Below are 13,332 nucleotides of genomic sequence, written 5' to 3'. Positions count from 1 at the left end.
TGTATGCTAATAAGACTACATGGCACCCAGCATAATTTTCAAATAATAGTTTCATTTCAATTTAATTATGTCTCCCCCCACCCCTTCACTAGGCAACTGGTATCAATTCAGGCATCAGTCTGATGGCATAGTCAATCGTTAGTGATACATTACCAAGTATAATGTATCCTCCTTCTGATGAAAAATATGTTCCTTCTTCTGATAGGCCTTCAAAACAAGGAGTTACGCTAAAAGTTTGTGAAGGAGAAGTGACTGGTCTTCCATTGAGCTGTAAACTGCCAAGGCAACCACTAAAACTGTAGACGGAGTTGATCTGATCAAACAAAACAGATTAAGCAAAATAGTAAAAGAAGTAAAAGAGAAAGCCTTTCCATTTGCTTAGGTGTACAATTGTTTATGGATACTTTTTCAAAAAAAGCAATTTAAGGCGAAAAAGAATAGTGGGAGTAATAATGAAATGGCCTATGATTCTCACAGTCTGCTTGGTTCTATTTGTTAGTATCAAAGCAGCCTAAGTTATTTTCTAATCATATAACTGGAGGTTCTAGTCTAATCTCATTTGATGCAGGAAGTTTGGAATGAGATCATTGCCAATGAATCCAGAATATACTAGTGCTAACAGATTCAAATGCAGCATATATTCTGATTCATTGCAAATTGTCTCCAGTAGATGCAGAGTTTAAAACATTTCTGTCCAGTTAGTTCCCATGTTATAAATGTTGCTCTGGATCTTAATATATGCAGGCTTTGTTGTAGAAAAATACTTTTACCTGGATATTTTTGGCAGCTTTTCCTGGTGCCACACCCCCTACGTAAAAGGGTCTAGCAACTTGCCATGCTTTATCAAAAGAAGGTAGACTGTCTTCGAGTACCCGGAGACCATCAATTGTCAAGCGGCCAATATTTTTCTCCCGAACAAACATTACCTAAAAAAAGGCATAGGTGAAGTCAACATTAGCATACAGAGACTAGTATATAATATAGAATTGTATAGCATCATATGTATTTTAGAGGAGACTGTTTGATTTGTTCCACTACTCTAGAAACTATTCATCCACTTCACAAGTGGGAGCCTGGTACCATATTTTTTGCTCTGTAAGACTCACTTTTTCCCTCCTAAAAAGTAAGAGGAAATGTGTGTGCGTCTTATGGAGAGAATGCAGGCTGCGCAGCTATCACAGAAGCCAGAACAGCAAGAGGGATTGCTGCTTTCACTGTGCAGTGATCACTCTTGCTGTTCTGGCTTCTGAGATTCAGAATATTTTTTTTCTTGTGCGTCTTGTGATCTGGTGTGAAAAATACGGTATTTTATTGCAATAAATCCCAAATGAACCCCCAATTTTGACAGACAGATTTTATGCTTTTTTGGGAATAGCACTTTTCTAAAGCACATCATGATCTTTTCTTTTCCCGCTTACATTGTGCCATTGGTCATCATTGTACTTCTCCTGGCTTCTAATTCTTAATTTCCGGTAGTCACTGTTGAACATAAAAACCAGACGGCCGTGGGCAATAAAAAGGGCCATGAAATTTTTCTCCTCTTGATCAGAGACATAGAAGATCATTCCATGGGATGAGTGAGTCTTCAGGCTAATGGATAGCTGAGATCTGTCAAACAAAAGCGGCACTTTAATATGTGAACGGAAATTGGTGAACCACCTGCCTTGCACAACTTGATGGGAATATGCTTACAGGGAAAAATAGTTGTGAAATGTCAAAAATTACTTTAGTTAGATTAGTTTTTATTCCTTCAGTTTTGTAAAAATGCTTATTGGCATTTATTTGTAATATTACAAGTGTATGTTTAGCTGACTGTACCTTTCATTGAAATCCTTTGGTAAGTAATCAAATTCTTGCCGGCTATTTGCTGTTCCTCCAAACAGATATGCATGCTCAGTTGCTTTGGGGCTGCGGAGGAAGTGACAATGTGGGTCCCCTTGAGCAATCTCTTCTTGACCTTTTCTTTTAATGTTTGCTGAAAAGTGTGAGGCTGCTATGTTGTCTTTTCCAACCTTCAAACAAACAAACAAACAAACAAACAAACAAAGTTGCTACAGAGTTGGCAAATCTTCTGTCTACTTCTAGATGTTACTTCAGATGGTCAGCTCTAATCTTCATTGTAGTGCTAATATACATCAGCTCTAATAAAAATTGCACAGACCCATGGTAAAAACAGCTACCTATTTATTTAAAGCCCTTGGAGAGAGAGACTACAGGATGTGGAAAGACTCCAGCTGCCCTCACCCATGTTTTCCCTTTGCTATTAAAATTATATCCCAGCCCTTCTTTATATATGATTGCAGCAGACAAAACAGATCTGCAGTCCATCACATTTGATGGGTTCCTCGATTTCTTTTCCTTAAAGGGAAAGAGTCAAGGTCACATACCCCACTCCAGATTTGGCACTGAGAACAGGAATACACAGGCTCATCCCCAGAAAACCGAGCAACCTTTATACTTATCAACTACACCAGTTGATAAGTATAACTACACCAAACTTTTTTCTCTTTGGGCCATTGGAAAATTGCTGATGATTTTTCTGCCTGTTGTAGCAATTGTAATGTGTTGTGCTAGATGCTATATGATTTTTAATTGCATTTTAATGCTTCTTTTATTTCTTACAAATTGTATAACAATTTGAATTCCATAGAACCCTTTCCACTCCTTTCAAGTTGCTGCCTTTTTCTTCTTGCTGCTCTGTCTTTTGTGCTGCTAATCCTCTCCACCCCTTTCAAGTGCCTCTTCCCCTTCTCACTTCTGTTTTGCCCTGGTCACCTTCAGGATAGACCAGACTGCCAGGTTCTACAGCTGCTCTGCTTGCCTTTCTTCACAGACATGCTGTGGACCAGCTGAATGAAGCATGCAGACCTCTGGTGGTCCGCAGGCTACAGTTTGGGGACACCAATACTTTCCCCTAAACTAACTAGTATTTTGCAAATCCAACATTCAGTGGTGTTCAAAGTCTTTGTTCCTTCCAAGACATTATTGAGAGCCAGTGTTGAAGGGAACTTGGGTCCTGCCCACTCCATCCCTGGTATGAAAGCACCATGAGCAGTTGTAAGTCTGGAGCAGCTCACCCTTTTCTTTTGGCTTCCTTTGGGTTTGGAGGAATTTTTTCTTTTCTTATGGAAAAGGGCAGCAGGAGGAGATTCAACAGGACATCCATATAAGGATGCTTGGATTTTCTCAGGATACCGCTGGAAGTCTTCCACCTCAACGTCTTGATCCAACCTGTGTGGGTTTTTTAAAAGATAAAGTTGTTATTCCTAACAATCCACTATGATTGTGCTTTAGGGATTTTCTTCCTTCCCTCAAAAACAAACAACAAATTAAAACAAATTTAAAAAAATTCCATGTCAGTAAGAACTAAATGCTCATGGAATAGATTCATGGAAACTCAGCCCTTTGCCACTTTTTTTGCTGCACTTACAACCAAGCTTAGCTGCATCATTCATATAATTTTTGTATTATATTTCAAACTGAGTGGCTGTATGTCTGTTTGTTAGTGTGTAAATGACTGCAAATGGAAATATAAATGGGATATACGATCTAGATCGCCTTTCATCCTCAAGGGAAAAGCAGAAACAGAAGAGTGTATGGTTGTAGATCGGAGACTTTGCTAACCTTTTAAAACTGCAGGCAATCAACAATTGACTTTATTGAAGTATTCCAGCAGCTTATCTCAGCAGCATATTTTTTAATGCACTCATTACATTTTAAAATCCTGTCCCATCCTAGAAGGCTCTTGGTGGGTACCAAACAATTTAAACACAGCATTAGGTAAAATGGCCAATATTAAGAGGATAACTGCTCAATCCTTTGAGCCTGGTTTCAGCAATGACATTAACACTGAAAACATTGCCAGGAAAAACAGGTTCATTTATTCTGTTTTAGTTATCCTATTACTCAAAAGATGTATCAAGATCCAAATTCTATTATCAGAAGACATGATCACATCCTCAGAAAGCCTATGCAGCAGAAGCTGCCATTGACACAGGTGAATCTGATTTTTCTCTCTTCCGTGCAACACAGCTCCTGGCTCCTTGCATGGGGTATACAGGGCAGTCCTAGATCCTTGCTCCTTTGCCTTAAGGCAGTAATTGAATCTGAAGCAGGTTTGACAACAAGTGGGTAACTGTTGTTCTCTTATCTTGTTTCTTAGCAGATGACATTACTTTAGCTTCTGTGGCAGAAACTGCTCTTTGCACCTCTGTAGCTATGATGCCCCGGGGTTGTACTCAATAGTTATCAGAGCAGTACATACCCTTACATGGAAATGCTACATATCAACATATCACACGACCATGGAGTCAACGCGTATCAAAACAAACAAAACCAATGCAGTCCCAGGAAAAGACAGCCCATTAGGTCTCCCAAAGATTTGAAGCAGAAAATATGTTTTTCATGACACATAAAAAATTGATAACATGAAGAATAACCATATACCCATCAGGAGGAGTTCGAGACCCAAATAGTGGAAGGAACATCTCTATACCAGCTTGCCCGGGCTGCTATCTATAGGGGTGCCCCTTTTCAACATCCCACCAATGAGCTTGGCTCACTGTGATGCAAGACATGGAGGTTTTTTGTAGTGGCACTCTCTTTTATGCAACTCTCTAGCCTTGGAGGTACATAGAGTATTAATTACAGTGGTATCTCAGGTTACATACGCTTCAGGTTACAGACTCCGCTAAGCCAGAAATATTACCTCAGGTTAAGTACTTTGCTTCAGGTTGAGAACAGAAATCGTGCTCTAGCGGCGTGGCAGCAGCAGGAGGCCCCATTAGCTAAAGTGGTGCTTCAGGTTAAGAACAATTTCAGGTTAAGTATGGACCTCCGGAATGAATTAAGTACTTAACCTGAGGTACCACTGTCATGGGGTTTCAGTGTCATCATAGGCCTGATAGAATCATCCAGGCCATTAGAATATACTAGGCTATGAGACCAGCTGTAATTGACATACTCAAATGTTGGAGAAATACTGGCGGTTCATGGTATGGTGTTTTAATTTGTTATTATTGTGTTATAATTGCTTTTATTTTTGTTTTAAACTGCCCCAGGATGGATTAACGGTGGTATAGAAATGCATCAAGTAGCTAAATATACAAGTTGAAATGCACTTGCCTTGTGAAATAAGCATTGCTTATACACCCGGTGAAGTTGGCAAACTCAGTAGTGATGGGAGATCCACCAAAGTAGAATTTCTTGGTGCTCACTGGCTTTTCCTCACTTTCATATGCTGAATTATCTACACTTTTCTTTTCTTCATCTACCAAAAGCTCAAGTCTGCAGAACAAAATAATGCATCTTACACGGAGTCTTTTAAATTCAGCATGTGATAATATATATTACCCAAGCAACGTAGCCATTTCGGTGATGTTGAACTTGATGAACGAGTCACTAGGTGGCACCATCAAACCACGAGTGTGCTCAGAAATGAGAGGCAGCTCGGTAAAACCCCTGGAAATACTGAAGTCACACACATCTTAACTGCAATACCTGGGAGCAAGCCTCGCTGAATTTAATTGGACTTACTTCTGAGTAGAGATAGGTAGGATTGCACTGTAAATCATTGTCATAGTGCAATCCTAACTATAACACTATGCTTACAGCAGCATCGCAGACAAAGGAAATGCAGAAACTGAAAACCCATTGAGTTTTTACAATATTTCATGTGGCAGGGATGTGAGTGACATTGTTTTGATATGGCTGAATAAGAAGCATGCAGATGCCATGCCCCCACTCATTCCTTTTGTACCAATATTTCAATCTTTGAGTGTGACCACTGGGCTGCTGTTGTGGGAGGGAGACAGATCTAACATGGCAGGACTGCCACACAGCATCTTGCCAGTTTCAATGTTGCAAAGATATACCAGGCATTTAAAACCTATGCTGCATATTCAGAATATTGACCTATTTCAGGTGCCTATGGGCCTCCACATATTGCTGAACTACAAGTCCTATCAGCTCGGCAAACATGGGCATATGTCCAGGGATCATGGGAGTTATAGTTCAGCAACATCTGGAGGGCCAACGGTACCCTGGACCTGAGCTTTTTATTAATCGTGTTAAATAAAAATATTGTAATACTCTTCTGCTGAGCTGGGGTGTTCCTACTAGTTTTGGGATACATCTATTCCATGCTGACCTTCTTAAAGAAGATATTAGCGTGGAATGTATTAGTGTGCATTTTGTGTTATAATAAATATATCCAAGTGGAGTAATGAACTGTGAGTGTAATAAGATGTGCATCGAAACAAAAATAGTTTTTTTAATAGTTTTACCTTTCTGGTGAGGCGGATGTAATGACAAAATGGGCTTTGCCATCATTATAAGATCTTTCTCCTGCCTGAACTTTGACTCCTTTAGCATTTAAAACAACAGCTCCCTTCTCCAAGGAAATAGAGAACACATCTGACTGAAACACAGAGAAAAACATTAGACCCACAAGTCAAGGAACGGTTAGTAATAATTCTTGTAATGTAGTTGAGCAAAGTAAGCGTACTGAGATAGAACCAAAATGGACGGGATGTGATGTGTGTGAATGCATTGAGGGGTTAAAAAACCTCATGTTGTAAACACACCTGTTTTGTCTCTAAGTGCTTAAGCATTTTCCCTATCGTAGCATTTTAAAAAAATATGGCGAGGGTGGGGTGGAGAGAGAAATGAGGTCATTTTCTTGGCTGGGATCCAAAAGGACATAAAAGTTCTGCATATGTGCTCACACTCCCCCCACCCTAACAGTCTTTCAGAGATTCACAACTGCTGTTGAGATGTACCATGTTGAGAATTAGGCAGAAGAGAAAGGGTCCTTTGGTAGGAGAAGGGCCGCCTCTGCAACAAGGAGTGGCTCCTTTAATGCAATTGTCCCAGGGCTCTGGATTGACATTTCAGAGGGGGTTTGAAATTGCACTTTCTACTCTGCTTCTTCATAAATGATGCAATACCTATTTATTCCAGAGTGCCTTTTGCAGCTGATTTGTCACCCACTGCTGTAAATTCGTTGATGCATATTTTTTTATTATGGCTTGATATGTCTTGTTTAACCTGCGTTTTATGTAAGTTGCCTTGGAAAGGCAGCTCGATGTAAATGTTTAAAATAAACAAATTCATCTGGACTGGTGCCATTTCCCCTTTGAACAACTATTATGCCAAATCTTCTAACCGAATCTGAATGTGCAAGGTAGTTTCCAGGAAGTTGTGAAAAGTTACTCAAAGAAATTCACACAGAGAACTGGGCTTCTGGGTGATCAGCTGATTTTTTAGCATCAGTTGCTCAGACCTATGCACACTCTGATTATTTCTTTTTAACACCACCATTTAAAAGTCTGAAAGTGGTGATATTTACTGACCACAAATAAATTCCATCCAAAGTTAAACTACGGTTGTATGTACAGGACATTCACATTTGCACTTACTGTCAGGTCTCAGGGAGAATTTAATACTTTGGCCCCAATTTAGCAAAAGCTGGTTGCACTGAGGTCCACTGAAATAAGAATAATGTTCCACTAATCTCAATGGGACTTTATTTTGACCAAGTTTCTCTGGGTCATTGTCACTGCCATTCAGCCCATAGGCTGCCCTGAAATATATCTACTGGCAAAGCTATTTAGAAATAACATTTTCTTTAAAAACAACACAGGTTTTTATTATATTTAATGAGGAAACTCTACTTACTCCTTCACTACAATAGAAGAGCAGTCCATTAGGCTGTAAAGTTCGGAAATTAAAGCCACCTTCAAATCCATTAAAGGGGGAGATTTTCTGGCTGGATGCAATGTAGCTTTCTCCATTGAAATATGCTTTGCGGGACATCTGCTCACCAAACAAACAGAAGAGAGGTAGTTGTAGATCTTTTTTTAAAAAATAATAATAATAGAAGAAACAGAATATGCAAGCCACAGGTGGGTAAGTTTTCATGTTCATAAAAGTCCAGTAAACCCTGTGCTTCATATGTCATTGCTACAGGATATTGCAAACTCTTATTACATGGGAACAGCTCACTTTTAAGTGCTGTTGAACAGTACTTCATGAATTGTGTCTCAAGTGGAAGAAAGGGACTGTTTGGATGATACTCTACCCCTCTTGGAACCTCTGTGTTATGGCCTGGAAATAGATCCCCCATTGTCAGGGATGAATGCAAGGGCTCCGAAGCAGAACTGGAAGGCCACACATGCCAGCGCAAGAAGCACTCTCAGATAAACCTGCAAGTGCAGGACAGCCCCACCCCCAGGATGTGGCACTGCTGTTTTCTGATTGCAAAATGCCCAAGGCTCCAGAAGACTACCGGAGAAGGCTGGGTCCTTTAAGGGCTATTGTGTTAGTTCTTGCACAGGGCACCTGCTGTTGGGACTCATTAGTTGAATCCTGCTCATAGGGTTGTTGCTGGTATCCTCCCATCTCAAGAGACAATGGAGCATGCCGCTGGGGATGAAGTCAAACTGCTGTGTTAGCAGCACTAGAATGACTTCCCTAAGCTGTGAGTAGGGCGGTCCTGGGACACCCAAATGACAAGACCCCCCTCTCAGCCTTGCTGTTGTAGTCCAAATGAAAGCAGAATATATTTGGCACCAGCTTGGCTGCAGGAGTTGCTGGAAGGAGACATACAACCGTCTTAGGGACTCCACTCTAGATTTGTGTAGGGTTTACTTCTTAGCCTTAGACCTATTGAAATTAATGAACCTTAGTTAGTCATGTCCATTCATTTCAGTGGGTCTACACTGTGTGGGACTAATATTAGATGCAACTCATAATTCTACAAGTCAGTTGTTTGGGACTGAAATTTTACTTGATGGAGAGAAATTTCCCTCATATTTATGTTCAGTTTTGTATTTTGCTTTATGGTTTGTGTGTCTTCCCTTTCTGAGGCCACAAAACATTTTTACATAAGGGGCTCCTCTGGTTTCATCAAAATTATGCAGCTGAAATTCTGCTGTTTGGCATCATACATTTTTGTACTTTACTTGTTTATGCCAAGTATGCGAATCTGAAGATTAAAAGCTAGTTTAAAATATGTCTTCTGAAGTAAGCCTAGAAAGATTTATTAAGCTTTCAGATTTCTTAGTGCGTGCATACTGTTGGAGGCCTACCACACTGGGGTTTTTTCAAATTCAAATTTACTTTCCACATTCCATAACATAAGGAGCACTACATTTCCATTTCTGTACTCTAAAAGAATGTAATTTATTTTGTGTGTGTGTATTGTTTGGAGAACATCATCTGTTCCTACCCCCTAAGTATCATAAGCAGATGGGGAGAAAAATAATAATGCTTTGCACTTTAAAAACTGAGGAAAAACTCAGTAGAGATAGGGGAAAATATCAGAATATATAAATGTTGAAAAACACAAACAGAAGATCTGTGTATCATACTTACAAGTGATTCTTCTGGGCATCCATAGCCAATTCCTAGAGTTCCTGGTTCCTCTAACAAGTTGAAGTCCTTCTTTTGGAACTGGAAGCCTTTCATGCAGCCTCTAAAGCCTGTGGCGGTGGCTAGATGTGAGCTCATACTACTGTGAAGACACAATGTTTATTCAGAGGGAACCAGTTAACTACTTACACAAAACCACAACATGCACAGTCATAGGTACAGAAATATTGTGTGAGGAATGTCCATTCTACTAGGTTCTGTATGAGATGTAAGCAGTGGTTTGATGCAGGGAGTAGTCCATTGCCACTTGCAGGGTGGTCAAAAGGGGAGAGCACTTTTATTACTTTCCCCTCCCTCCAATCACCTTTCCGTTCTCATCTCAGTTCCTGCCAGAGAACATCTTGCTGGTTAGATACACCACATTGGAACACTGTTGTTGTTGTTTAGTCGTTTACTCATGTCTGACTCTTTGTGATCCCATGGACCAGAGAATGCCAGGCACTCCTGTCTTCCACTGCCTCCCGCAGTTTTGTCAAACTCATGTTAAACTCATTGGAACATTGTAGAACATTGTCTTACGGAAGTCTATGAAGGCTGAAATGCAGTAAGATAATCACTAGTCCTACTCTATCAACATGCCTTAAATGCTGCGGTGATGTATCTGGAAATAGCAATTGTTCCTATTATGATGGTGCCAGCAAGAACTTGCCTGGCCTCTCACTAAGGGCAAGCAGGCTGGTAAGTTTCAGTGACAGGGCATTTTCAGTGGTGGTCCCATACCTGCAGAAATCCTTTCCCTGAAATCTTCAGAGCCCTGCCTCTTGTGGCCTTTTAACAGACCCCAAATATTATTCTTATTTTTTTTTTACTAAGCTTTCTTGTAGTCTTATTGCTGGCCCATTTTATATGCTTTTAATCAGGGTTTTTTTCAGCTGGAACTCAGTTACAGCATCTCTCAGGTGGGTTCTGGCACCTTTCAGGTGGGTACCATTGCCCTTCTAAGAGAATAAGGTGAGTTCTGGCACCTCTTTTTCTAGAAAACAGCACTGCTAATAGCGCTCCTATATCTTAGGTTTATTCTTTCTTGCTTTTTTCCAAATTGTAAACCACTTTGTGAGGGCTTGCTCCAAAAGGCAGGGTATAAATATTTTAAATAAATAATGAAATATACAATGTTTGCAAAACAATATGCCTACATATATAATTTGTCCTATAGGATAAAAACTTTCCCCCACAGGGTTACATGTTTTAATTTAGCAATGTGGGTGCAGTAAATTCATTGCAACATATAAAATGAGAAATTACTGAAACCTTAATGGTGATTGAATGTGGATTATAAACCAACCTAGATTTTAAAATCTCAGGAGGAGCCCCTCCTATATAGATATCAGTAAAAGGCATGCTTTGCTTCTCATTTTCCACACTTCTGATATGTCTCCTATCCACCAACAAGATCATTTTCTTGGAATTGTGGTATATAACAGATATCTGAAATTCGAAAAAAGGGTGTTAAAAACCACAGTAAATATAGTACATAACTACAGCTTAGAAAGATTCATTAAAAGTTTGTAAAATAAGAGAGCTTTTAAAATAGAGAAAGACACTTTATTATCTGTTTACTGTTCATTTGTAATTGTTTTGCAGATATATTTAGTAACTTTGATGGACTGGAGAGGGCCCATTGGGGCAGTGGTTAAAGCATATGTTTTGTGTTCAGAAGATCCTATTTCTAAAGAAACAAGGCTCAGAGTTCTTACTTAGTTCTTACCTGGCAACTATAGTTAAGAAGACATACTCAGTTTGCAGTTTCATTGTCACCATCTCTTTCAGAGAGTTTGTTGCCACTTCCCTCAACCTGTTCTTGGAAACTGTGTTATTTCCCACTCAATAAAGGTTTTTGATACTTAATATAATATGTTGCATTATTTTGCTCAATAATCTATAGTTATTTACTTATTTCTTATTATTACACCTTGTCTTTCTGTGTAAAGCACCTAAGGGAGATAACTATAGTGATAATAATACTGAGACGACACATTAACTATTAAAAAAATAAAAAAGCAAATTTCAGAAAGTCAACAACAATATACCTCGTGGAATTTTGCATCATTAATCAGAGCTTTCTTCAAATGATCGTCGAGAATCATAGGGCCATCAGGGAAGCCAAAGTCATACTGTAGATACAGGTACCCATTCTGCATCTCTAGGCTGAAGAACATACTCTGCACAACAGACACACAAAACCAGTGAGATTTATCTGAGAGGATTTGTATTTCAGGTATTTATAAGGTTTCACAAATTGTTTGTCAGTATATGGTACAACTGCCTATTACTTTAAATTTATAGCTGTAAGTGAGGCATGAGCGTAGTTCCCTTTATGCTACAACACCCTCTCCTGTCCACTTCACCACCTTTTGGAACAGCATATTGTTGGGTGTAGGTGCTGCAATAGAAGGAGACAATCTTGCACAAGTGGATGTGCTTTTCTACTCACAACAACCATCTATTTATGTTCTTAAACAAGTTTCTCTTTGCTTAGATGACATCTCAGCCAGAGGAACTAATGGTTGTAGGCATGTTAATATCTTCAACCTTTAGTTTTTCTATGAGTCTACCAGACAAATGCCAAGACCAAGGATGACCTTACTATGATTTTTATTGGAAACTAGGAATTATTAGGCATCAGTAAAATGAAAAATAATACTTTTAGGGATTTTTCTTTTCTTTTCATTTCACTTACTCCATTAACCATCAGGAGGAGAAGTCCATTATCTGTTGGTGTCCGAACTTCCACATCAAAGCGTGTCACCAAGCCAAACCTCCCTCTTCTCTCAATATTCCTCACCAAAGCATAGCCAGAGCCATCAAAGAAATAGTTCACAGCCCGGCTCTGTGTAAAGGCCAGCTTATTCCTAGGGTGGACAGGAAAACAGGCAAAGAAAAATCAGAAGCCTGAAGGCCTACATTCTCCAACCTAGAAAGATCATTATGGAAGCAATACTGAAAGAGGAACTCTGGAAACGAGGTTGTTGCCCTGAACAAAATATAGTCAATGCCAAGGCATTGTTATTCAGTAAAATTGTTTACTTAAAGTGCTACCTTATGTAAAATTTACTGGGAGTGTTTGTATTATTTTTGCTTGCACGTTTTGTTGTACTAATCTGCAAATGTGTGAAGTGTGCAAGGGAGTTAAGAAATCAATATGATCAAATGAGGGGCTGTATATGATTTTTATTTTTATTTTTTATTTTTGTAAACTAAGGCTAATATGGTACAGGTATCATCTGAGGAAAGGCTGTAGCTCAGTGGCAGAGCATCCAGTTTGCATGCAGAAGGTCCCAAGTTCTACCCTAGCACCTCCAGGTAGGGGTGGGAATGTTCTCTGCCTGAAACCCTGGATATCCTCTGCTAGTCTCTTACTGAGCAAGATGGACCAATGGTTTGACTCAGTATAAGGTGGGTGCCCATGTTCCTATTTATATAGACAGGGGTCTCAGAAATGCTGGACAGAAAGTGATGTCGACTGAACTAATGCCTGATGAGAGGTATACATTAATGCCTGCTAACTTGCAATGCGTACTCAAGCCAAGTAGATACACATGTGACCAGGCCACTAGGCTAAATGCAATATAGCTAAATCCATTCCATCATGAGAAGTACAGTGAATGCAGTTCACCCTACCTGGCACAGGGTACTGATTTAGTGACGTTATAGATATTTTTGAAATTGTACAAACTGATGACATCATCATTCAGAGTTGCAAGCTCCAAACAGCCAGTGAATCCAGGCAGAGCCAAGCTTGGAGGGAGCTGTAGAGAGAAGGAAGCAAAATAGATTGTGTTCAAGTCAATGCCAAACGAGATAGTGAGCCAATCTGCATCTGTAAAAAGGCTTTTTGTAGGGTAGACTTGGGTGACAACATAAAAATCTTATTTGTTTAATACATTACAAACCAGCTGT

At 39.5% G+C, this 13,332-nt stretch overlaps 1 protein-coding gene across 2 annotated transcripts in view; it reads right to left on the bottom strand.

Annotated features, from left to right (window-relative positions):
• Window positions 1-13,332, bottom strand: part of LAMA4 (laminin subunit alpha 4) — a 73,065-nt gene that overhangs the window by 6,232 nt on the left and 53,501 nt on the right. For both annotated transcript variants that reach the window (XR_014509609.1, XM_083433663.1), the window contains exons 22-34: window positions 13,054-13,181; window positions 12,113-12,284; window positions 11,463-11,594; window positions 10,718-10,860; window positions 9,376-9,514; window positions 7,678-7,815; window positions 6,285-6,418; window positions 5,125-5,286; window positions 3,078-3,231; window positions 1,819-2,012; window positions 1,419-1,608; window positions 771-926; window positions 154-313 (exon numbers count right to left, since the gene is read on the bottom strand). Coding sequence is in view for 1 of the 2 variants with exons in the window: in XM_083433663.1 (XP_083289789.1) it covers window positions 154-313; window positions 771-926; window positions 1,419-1,608; window positions 1,819-2,012; window positions 3,078-3,231; window positions 5,125-5,286; window positions 6,285-6,418; window positions 7,678-7,815; window positions 9,376-9,514; window positions 10,718-10,860; window positions 11,463-11,594; window positions 12,113-12,284; window positions 13,054-13,181 (2,002 nt within the window). In the remaining variant the exon portion in view is untranslated. The remainder of the gene's footprint in view (window positions 1-153; window positions 314-770; window positions 927-1,418; window positions 1,609-1,818; window positions 2,013-3,077; window positions 3,232-5,124; window positions 5,287-6,284; window positions 6,419-7,677; window positions 7,816-9,375; window positions 9,515-10,717; window positions 10,861-11,462; window positions 11,595-12,112; window positions 12,285-13,053; window positions 13,182-13,332) is intronic.

This window comes from Podarcis tiliguerta (genome assembly GCF_965153285.1).
Source record: "Podarcis tiliguerta genome assembly, chromosome: 3".
Classification (NCBI taxonomy): domain Eukaryota; kingdom Metazoa; phylum Chordata; class Lepidosauria; order Squamata; family Lacertidae; genus Podarcis; species Podarcis tiliguerta.
Note: the sequence above shows the minus strand (reverse complement) of the source record. Positions and strands in the feature narration are given on the sequence as shown.